The 10,764-nt window shown below is 39.5% G+C and overlaps 1 protein-coding gene across 2 annotated transcripts in view; it reads left to right on the top strand.

Annotated features, from left to right (window-relative positions):
* Positions 1-549: 549 nt before the first annotated feature.
* The window catches only part of abhd14a (abhydrolase domain containing 14A), a 13,713-nt gene continuing 3,498 nt past the window's right edge, over positions 550-10,764 (top strand). Inside the window, exons 1-5 of one of the 2 annotated variants that reach the window (XM_034166468.1) lie at positions 550-721; positions 842-910; positions 6,119-6,399; positions 6,580-6,695; positions 8,710-8,945. In XM_034166468.1, the coding sequence (XP_034022359.1) occupies positions 6,137-6,399; positions 6,580-6,695; positions 8,710-8,945 (615 nt within the window). In that variant the 5' untranslated portion in view covers positions 550-721; positions 842-910; positions 6,119-6,136. Of the gene's footprint in view, positions 911-6,118; positions 6,400-6,579; positions 6,696-8,709; positions 8,946-10,764 lie in introns of both variants that reach the window. The other variant, XM_034166467.1, reaches the window with a different exon arrangement.

The following is a 10,764-nucleotide window of genomic DNA, read 5'->3' as shown; positions in this document are numbered from 1 at the left end:
CTCCGTCCATGCCCAGTCGCCCAAAACTTGGGCGAATATCTGTCATTTTGGGTGACTGGGCATGGACGGAGGGCCTCTAAAAATGCATAACGCCCTCCAAAAGCATGTTATTGTATTAATATCATATTCATACCTGTAATCGGAATGTAAGTGTTCATGAATGGACACTCTGAATGAACTTGAAACTTGTCAATAAGATGTACAAAAAGACAAAACTGTACAAATCCCTTGCTCTTTTAGTATGTTTTTTTTGTTTTGTTTGTTTGTTTGTTTTGGTCATTTGTGCTCTTAATTTCTATTCTTTGTTTCTATCAATTTTTGTCTCTGTATGTGTTCGCCTGCAGTTTAGTTTCTACCTTTGTTTAATATTTGTCTTCAGCTTTTGTTTGTTTGTTCCCTGATTTCCCTGATATAAGTAAATACTTTTGTAAAATCTCAGCGATCACTCGCCAGCCCGGTAGGTGGCGGTAAATGCACCTTAAGATGGTGTCGTCCGCCATTGAATACGAAGGAGGAAGAAGAAGGAGGACGGACACACGACACTTTAGCCGGATATGATTGCGTGGAGCTCGTAAAGTGTGCCGATGCTGCGGTAGCTTTAAAAAAATAAAACATATATATACACCTGTATAATTTTAGCATTTCACGGACAGTTTATTTGTATGTTTTTCCTCCCCATCGGATTATCATAATATGTATGCGTTGCTGAACTGTGTCGCTTGACAGTTTTTATCCAAATCTTTAATGACTTTACATTTTCTGTCAGAGGAGCCTGAAATTTGCGGAGCGTGTTGTGTTAGCATGTTTCTAGACTAACTGCGTTACCTTGAACAGCTACCGCGAAGCCTTTAAGCGACAACATGACGACTGTAAAGAAACCCTCCGTGTGAGCGGCTGTCTGTATGTCACGGTATGTCTTCTACTGCTGCATATCCAACACAGTAAAACAACTTTTTTTTTTTTGCATGGCTTAGCTGAATTGTTTCGACTAGCTCAGTAAATTTGGACTGCTTTGCTGTAGATCTTTTATCTACAGGGGTGGTGCTCATTGGGGACCAGCAGTTTTATTGATATGGGAGACATACGTTTACATTGTCAAAGCAAGTGTTACAGAGTAAAAATTAAATCCTCTGCCTGCCTCTATCTCTCGTTGTTTTTCCTCCCTTTCAGCGGACAGAATCTTTGTTCACTGACCTCAGCTGCTCGCTGAGCTGGCTTTTCGCAGCCTTGAGACAGTGAAGTGGCTAACTTTTTAGCACACATCTTCAGCAACAATTCAGTTAATTTTTCATAAAATCCGTGTTCGACGAACAGACAATTTGAACTCGAGAACCGAGCAGAAATTTGTTGCTACCTGCAGCTAGAACACTGCGGAAGAGATCTCTCTGAAACAGCCGGGTTCAAAAAGCTCCCCTTCTCCCGCTTGACAGTAAACAAAGCAGAGAGCAAACATCAACAGTTGAGAGGATCCACAGTGGCTCTTCTCCGGTATCGGAAAATGTCGCTGGTTGGATTGGTATTTTCCTATACGTGAATTACGTTGGTATCGGCGAAAAAAACAGAAAACAAACGGCCAGATATACAGAATGTGGTGTAAGAAGGGTTGATGACAAATGTGCAGTGTAGGTTCACCTAGCATCTCTTTATACAGAGTTATGGCATGACTATGCAAAAAAGCGAAGTCACGTGACTCAGTGAGCCATTTTTGGGGTCAAATTCTTGCCAAATAGTTGAATAGTGTTAATTTTATCACCCATTTTTCAATTTAGTCTTAATCTTGTGTAGGGAGGGGTATCGAGAACCGGTTCCTTTCGGGTATCGTTAAATAATTCGATCCACCAACATCAATAACCTTTTTGCTTAATGATTCCCTTATCGGTCCTTCAGAGTGGCCGTTGTTTTTGGGGATGTTTGTCAGGAAAATTATAATATCTCTACATTGATTACAGACCCTGTAGCGGGTCTCTAATCAACTTTTCTGCAGCGCAGCTTTGCTTTGAACCTTGAACCAATTCAAGCAGTGATTCGCAGATCGAAGCAGTGCTTCGATTTACTGCTTCGTTGATTCATTGTTTCATGTCTCTTTATCTTAATTTTTGCCAGCTAAAGCCCTAAAGAGCATATGGGTGATTCTTAGACTATGGGCACTTATTATGTCCTTTGATCATATTGTATGAAAAACAGAAAAAAGGGGAAATTTCACAAATTAATAGTTATATTTACAATGAAAGTGTGTTAAGAAATTTGTTCTAGTAGTCTATGATGACTTTTTCACCTTTTTTCAGCATCATTATATGCAAATATTGCCGTTTTGTGCTTGTCCCACACCCAGACTTTTGATCTTCAATGATAAAAATGAATGGTAAAGAAACATTTTTTTCTAATGTTTTAAAATATCTCTGAATAAAATATCAGTAAAATAATCAAATCATAATTGGGGTATTTAATGTCATACAACTGTTGTGATTTTTTTTTTTTAAACAAAATGTAGTTGTCACACACTATTGCCGTAATTTCCACCACAACACTGTAATGTCCCTTTAAACAGTTTGTATGAAAGATTGTTTGGGTAGTTTCTATGGAGATAAACAGTGACATCAGAGCACATGTATATAGCGCCAAATCACAACAAACAGTTGCCCCAAGGCGCTTTATATTGTAAGGCAATGGTGTGGTGGAAATTACATTTACAAGGCCAATAGTGCCTGTAGTTAAAGAATCACCCATATGTCTGTGGGTAATAGTTACCTTTTTTTTATGTTAAACCGACCTGTTATGGTCTTCTGAAACAGTTGATAGGTTTATTTTATAACTTAAAAACAGGACTGACGCTAACGCATTAGCATGTCTGTGGCAATGTTAAAGTTGGCATTAAGCTGTTCGCATCTCAGCACGTTTGTGTGCATTTGTTTTCTGTATAATAATTAATGGCCCAGCGTTCGTTGTTGTAAAAGAGTCAAATTGTAATTTTTTAAATTTATTTTTATTCATATATTAATAATAATAGCTACAGCAATAATAGTAATAATAACTCATAATAACTAATAATGCTACAATACAATTTTAGACAAAGACAAAAAGAACCTGATGAAACGGGACACAACAGAAAAGATAAAACCAACTAATAATGAAAATAAATACATATAGAAATAAATAACTGTTTCCTGTGAACACCTCGTGACTCTTACACCTCCACTTCATCCCTGTTTTATTTAAGTTTAATGACAATTTGTTTCGGTCAAACCATATTTTCAATTTGTTAATTTTGTGAGACGTAACAGTGTGATTTCCTCCAGAACTATCTGCCAAGCTAGAAAACTGCTGCATCCTCGTAAGGGGAAAATACTACTGGAATGAATTTGAATAAGGAAAGTTGGGTTTTTTCCTCACCAAAATGGATGCTGCGCTCACTGCAGTTTGTCTGGAATAGTCCCAGATTGCATTTCAGAGCTTCTAGAATTCAAACATTTTCCTGCGGGTGGTGTTGGGGGTAATTTTGGGTTTCAGCTTTTTTTCCCACCACTTTCATCCCTGAATATGTCAATCGTGACACTTTTGTGCAGATTAAAGTCACTAACTGGGACTCCTGTCTTGTTGCGAGAAAAAAGTTCTGTTCACACAGCTCCAAACACTGCAGGCTCTCTGCTGAGTCAAGTTAGAACGATAAAGTCCAGTCGGAATTAATCAGTTCAAAGCGAAACGCCGTTTAAATCAAATGACGCCTCTTTCCAAACGTTGTAATACAAACAAACTGCAGTTGATCAAAACGTTTTTTTCCTCCCAAAATGACACATCCTGTGCTGACCTGCAGCAGCCGGCTGAGCTCAGCTTAAAGGTATGGAGAGACATTCATGCCAAAATGTCTGAAAGGAAATGCTTTTGACAAAAACTACAGACTTTATTTATTTTGATTTATGTCCACAGATCAAGGATCCAGTGACCAATTTAAAATGTTGTTGACATAGAAAACCTGTAAAGCCTACTTTTAGTACACAGAAAATTCACAAGAGGTATCGGTAAGGAATCGATAATGGCATCGATATCGATAAAATCTTGTCAATACCCATCCCTAGTCTTGTGTGAAAGTTCATTCTTAGTCTTAGTCACATTTAGTGATTCACATATGTTTGTTAGTCATGTTATAGTCAACTAAAAGTCTCAACATTTTAGTCTAGTTTTAGTCAAACGAGAACTCAAGGTATTTTAGTTGAGTTTTAGTCAAAACATTTTAGTCTTTTTCTATTTATTTCAGAGATAATTTTTGTTTACTAGTTGACTTGTGTTCCACAGCTGAAATATTGATTAAATGTCTGGAATAACAAACATCTTGAATGAATTGAATGAATGAATCTTCAGTGCAACTTTGCTAAAAGTGTCTTGTTTGTTGATTCAATACACATTTACAAATGATGCACTTCTTTTGATGTTTTATATTTATTAGAAACACCAATAAAATAAAACAAAAAACTGATATTAAATAATATGACTCTTACAGGGTTGGGCAACTTGTTCCAGAAAGGGCCAAGAGAGTGCAGGTTTTCTTTGCAGCCACTGACTTCAGCAGGTGATTTCACTGATTAACTGATTCCGTCTGCTCAAAGTGATATTAATCAGTTAAACTCTTATAGCCGAGCAGATTCAGAGGGATATAAATGTAAAATGTGACTTTGGTCCTGATCTCCCCTACAATACTCGCGCCTGGAGCACTGCTGCACGAAGCGCTGACACTTTGACACTGGGATAAGTTCTCCCTGACGGAACGTACGATGTCTCTTTTTTGGGAAAAACAGCTTTGGTCGGTTGTAGTATGTCTATCTGTTTTACAGTGTTTGGAAAAAGGTGTCATTTGATTTAAAATGGCCATTCGCTTTGAAGTTATTGATTGCGGAATGATCCGTCTTTCCACCTTTACACGGCAGACAGCGGCAGAGCAAATCCCGCAACACACACGGAGCGGGGGATATTATTATTTTCATGAGGGACAGTAACTTTAGTTTAGGAACCAGAGAAGCGGGAGATATTAATGTTCCAGTCCATGGCAGAGATCCATGTCATTGGCTGCCCCACAAAAAAGGCACGTTAATGTCAAATGAATAAAAACTGCCTGTGTGACGCGGCGGACGATTCTTGCGGAAAGAGACCCGTTTCTTCTTGTGTCATAGACGAAAACGAGGAGGGAGTTTTTGTTTATTTTTTATTTTAGTCAGTGTTTTTAGAACATTGGTGCCGTCTCGTCATCATCTTGTCTTATTCACGGGAAAAGGGGTTGTTAATGAACATATTTCGTCTCGTTTCGTCTGACGAAATTAACACTATAGTTGGATTGCTTTCAGTAATACAAATCATTTAGAATTAAGTTATCCAGATCTGTTTGCTTTCAGAGAGAAGTAAAGAAACTGGAAAATATTTACATTTAAGAAGCTGAAGTCAAAGAATGTGTACATTTAAAAGACTACTCAACATAAGTTATTATCAAAATAGGTGGTTAATTTAATAGTTAATAGTTGTTTACTATGTTGTCAGCTGGAGGAGGAAAACTTTAGTGTTCACAATTGGATTATCAGTATGCTAACTTCCTGATTCTCACATGGTTTAGTAGTTGTTACTTACATGTTAGCTATGGAAAGGTAAATTCATTGAATTGCTGTGCATGTGTGAGGTCACCACCAAAGCTTGACTAACTGAATATTTATTTGGCAGCAATTTTTTTCTTCATGATTTTGCTGATCCTTTTTCTCTGTTGCCCCTTTTGCCAACAATCAAAGATATTCAGTTTCCTGTGATCTACAACAACAACAAAAAGAAACCACAACATGCATAAGGAACAAGAAAATGCCATAAACAACAAACAACAAATTATTTAGCTTCAATATTAAATTTGCAACCCAGATATAAAAGGGAGGAATTCATCATCGCTGAATTCTGCTGAGGTGATTGGACCAGTTAGTTTTGGTGAATATTTGATTATCTGACTTGTAGAAAATGAAATAGAAATTGTTTGGTTGCATAAGTATGACTTTGGTGATGAGGTTATCAAGGATGTGCCCAGGGAGAAAAGAACTGTATGAATAGGACTCATATAACGTGCTCTGAGGCAATGCACTGTCTGTTTTCTTAGATTGTTCAACTGGACGAAATGAATTTCTTGCGTAATCGTCTTGTTGTTCTGGGCCTGGTGTTGTTGGCCACTGTGCTCCTTTACCTGCTGCTGCCATCCATACGCCAGAGCAACATGGAGCCATCCTTTGAAGCTGAAAGAACAGAACTGATGTCTACCCCGCATCTACCAATTCCAGCTGTCAATGTGTCTATCCGCACAGGACAGCTACCCGGGGACCCTCCACTGTTTTTCAGAGAAGCCTTACCTGTCGATTCTGCTGGAAGACAAATATTGCCTAGGTGGGTAGTCAACTTCAAACAGCCTCTGAGTATGATTAGTTAACTATTTGGGATAATTTTGGAGTACACATGTGCTGGTGTTGACACACATTTAGTCAGTCACTATATGGCCAGTGATAGCTATGAAATTCAGAGAAATATACTCTTTAAAAGCTCTATTAAATTTGTTTCTTTGTGAAGGCTGCAAGTGGTTCTGCTACATGGCCAGGCCTTCTCATCCAAAACCTGGGAAGATCTGGGTACCATGACCTACCTAGCAGCTACTGGATATCAAGTCTTGGCAATGGACCTTCCAGGTACATGTTTTACCATGTCTATTCTACTTGTACATCTGACTTCAGGTGGGGCAAACTAGTGTAAAATAAACTCTACCAAATCAGGTGACCCTGAGCAACAATGACAAAAAAGCTCAAAGGGGGGAAAAAATAGTTACAGAAGCTAGTCAGTAATAAATTTTGCAGAGCAGGTGACTGCGAGATAAGAGTTTGACTAGTGATCTATAGACTAGGGTTCAATTCTGTGGGTCTGTTTTTGGACACCTCTCTGTGTGCTTGGACAAGACACTTGATTGGCTTTATCCAAGTGCACCCAGCTGTAAATGCGTACCAACCTTTTGCTGGAGAAGTAACCTGTCATGGACTGGCATCCTTCTCTTCACACTATAGTATTTGGGGATAAGCACCAGCCAATGGGCCACATGGCCTGTTTAGGACTTGCTTCTGTCTGTGACAGTACCTTATCTAGATGAAGTTACAGTTACAAAAAGTCTTGACTTTAAATTTAATCAAAGAATACAAACTTAAGTAGGTGTGGAACGGTACACATATTCATACTGTACAGTCAAGGTACGGACATTGCGGTTTGGTGCAGGCAGTCATTTGGACAATACGCGGTCTAGGAATGTATGGCATGAGTGGAAACTAATGATCTGCAGATCGAGAGGACCCACCTGCTTCTTTTTTTTTTACTACAGAGTCTACATCATCATTTATTGTAAGAAGGTGCATTATAGGGGCACTCAGATCTTGTTTCCCATGTGAAGAGAAGCTAGCAGGGCAAGTCTTCTTGTTTCTGCCACTCGCAAGGGTCAATTCAGCATGTACTTTTCAACTATGAGGCACTGGGGGAGATTTGGCCCCCCTTCAAGTCCTCTAGTGAGCCTTAAATAATATGAACAGCCACATTAATGCCAGGATTTAATCCACATCACATCATGCAAAATCAGCTGGAGTGTGATACTGGGAAGGGGGGAGACAAAACCTATACACTCACTCACCTTTACTGGCTTATCTAAGATTGTTTCGTGGGGGGGCTGTAGCCTATCTCAGCAGTCATAGGGTGTGAGGCAGGGTACACCCTGGACAGGATGCCAAGCTGTCGCAGGGCCACATATAGACAAACAAACACATTCATACCCGCGCTACTTACGGACAGTTTAAAATTTCCAGTCCACCTAACCTGCATGTCTTTGGATGTGGGAGGAAGCCGGAGCATCCAGAGGGAACCCACACAAACACATGAAGGACATTCAAACTCCACACAGAAAGACCACAGGTAGGAATTGAGCCCATGACCTTCTCACTGTGAGGCAACAGTACTAACCACTAAGCCCACCGTGCTGCCCGAAACAAAAACTAATTTAGTCCTAAATTAACAGGTCAGTATATTACTACAAAGAGCCTGAAATGACCCACTGTAGGTATTATATTCTAAGACTGAACACTTTAGCCCCTCCCCCTATTTTTCATTACATGACAGCATCCTCTTGTGGTTGAAAACTAAAATATTTGGTATGGCTCCAAAGTCTGAATATAAATGAGTTGACACTGGTGGGTAGGTGTTAATTTTTTGCACTGTAATATCTAGAAAGAAATATTTTGAAAGTGTATTACAAACCAGATGCAAACATATATCATTGCAACTTCCCACCTCTGAAGGATGGCTATAGGTGATGTGTACCCCAAATATATACACAATTCTTCAGAAAGTAGGGGACTGTTATGCAGTGACAGTCCTTGGTTCAGTAAAAAGTTGGGTTAAAATTTGAAACAGTGCCAAATCTTGTTTTTTTACTTTATTCCATGTATTATCTTACATCAGAGAGATTTATGCTTACAGTATCGTGGTATACCGAGACCTCTTACTTTAATCTCAGCCACACTTAGGATCTCACAAAGTCATATAGACCAAAGTTGAAATCCTCTGTGTGTTGGCGGCTGTAATTATGGTGTTGAAGATTACTCCAGTAGAGGTAGTGTATAGTTGTAAATGAATCCTGTTTCAGTATATTTTATTGATTTATTTTTGTAGGATATGGAAATTCTCTGGACTCTGAATCTCTGAAGACTGATCAGAATCGAGTGGACCTGCTTTCAAGGTTCATGGAGGCTTTGGGTGTCCGAGCAGCTGTGCTTTTGAGCCCCTCCATGAGTGGACGTTACTCCATGCCTTTCCTGATGACCAACAGTGCTCAGCTACGTGGCTTTGTTGCCATAGCACCAGTTGGCACCCACAGTTACACTGCAGAACAGTACCAAAAGATTCAGGTGAGGGAGGCTTCTGTTTTTGTGTATGCTTCATGCCTCACGTGTGGATGTAGTGCTGAAACAGGTGGAGTGTTGGCATGTTGGTAATCTTTATAAGAAACTGTTGCTGTTCTAAAAGTCTAAGTGCCACATATTTCTGTTATTTTTATATGTTATATTTGCATGTATTGTCATCGCTCCTTCACAGAGGTTAGTGTGGCTGTGGGAATTTCAATCATTTTGAGTCGTTATTTTTGAGTAATACAAAATGTCAGCATGCTGAGATCATGAAGGAAGGACTTGCTACAGTGCAGAGATTACTGTTGTCCTGCAAGATGTTATATTTTCATCTGAATTGAAAGTCATGAAAAATAGATCTGCCTGACCTCAGTCACATTGATATTCATCACAGACTCGTGTGTCTGGTAAACCAGTCTTATCGTGATCAGTAATGTGATGTAATGAAGGTTTTGAATTTTTATTGTTTCTGCTGTGATTTATTACATCAGAAGGAAATGGCACATTTAATTTTTAAGGCCCTGTCACACCTTGACGATTTAGCCTGCGTGTGCCGACAGTATTAAAAACGCTGGCACACGCTGGGGTACGTCTAATAAATTAATGCAGCTGTCACACCTTTATGATTAGCCAGCGTATGCTGACAGCCCCGTTTCCACCCGCTGGTTTGAGTCGGTACTGCATGGTGTGATGCTGGTCAGAAACAGAGTCATTTAACATTTATTTATTTATTTATTTATTTTTTGTCTTGGTGGACTATTTTCATTGTGTACAGAATGCTGATGATTCAACTGGCTGTGGATCTGCCAGCTGCTGTGAATGAATGGGGTGCTGTGACTCTTTAAACTTTTAAAGCGCAGAGTGGCTACTTTCAGGTCTGCTGATCACAGACCTGAATAATGAAACACTGTGATGATTTAAACTTTTAAAGCGCCAGTCGACCGCGATCAGGTGTTATCTGAATGAAGTGCTGATCTGTTGGTGTGGTGATTACTGACAGTGATGGCGCTTTAAATGTTTAAACACCGCATTAATCAGGTGTGATCACCCTGATCGATCAGGTCGTCTGATGATCATATAGACAGTGACCGCGCTTTAAAGAGTTACCGCGCATTAGTTAGGTGTGATCACTCTGATCGATCAGGTCATCTGATGATCACATCGACATCGGTGACGCTTTAAAGGGTTACAGTGCATTAATCAGGTGTGATCACCCTGATCGATCAGGTCGTATGATCACATCAACAGCGACGACGCTTTAAAGAGTTACAGCGCATTAATCAGGTGTGATCACTCTGATCGATCAGATCATCTGATGATCACATCAAGAGCAACGATGCTTTAAAAGTTTAAATCATCACAGCGCTTCTGTGTGATCAGACCGCAACACAGGCATGAGAAACAGACCCGATTGCTTTAAAACGCTACATTTCCAGCCACGAATTAAAGTATTTTCAGACGTCATTTTCAAAAATCAGGAGCTTTATGTGGCTTCATGTCCGTCTATGGTGGCGAATTGGACTGAAATGAACAGGTCAGATTGACTTATGAGTAAATTACAAGAAACGTGTGCCAACAATCACATAACTTACTTACAACTTATGTCCTGCATCTGTCGGACGTGTGAGTCACGCTGGCATCCAAACTTTTTTGAGGAGCTCAGCTTATTAGGACATGCTTCAGCATGTTTCAGCGTGGTCTTAACTTATTAAAGCTTGCCCTTAACTTACTGGACTTATGCCAGGGTTTTTTTAATACTGTTGGCATACGCTGGCTAAATTGTCAAGGTGTGACAGGGCCTTAGTCCTGTCTTTCCTGTCAA

This window comes from Thalassophryne amazonica, chromosome 3, assembly GCF_902500255.1.
Source record: "Thalassophryne amazonica chromosome 3, fThaAma1.1, whole genome shotgun sequence".
Classification (NCBI taxonomy): domain Eukaryota; kingdom Metazoa; phylum Chordata; class Actinopteri; order Batrachoidiformes; family Batrachoididae; genus Thalassophryne; species Thalassophryne amazonica.
Note: the sequence above shows the minus strand (reverse complement) of the source record. Positions and strands in the feature narration are given on the sequence as shown.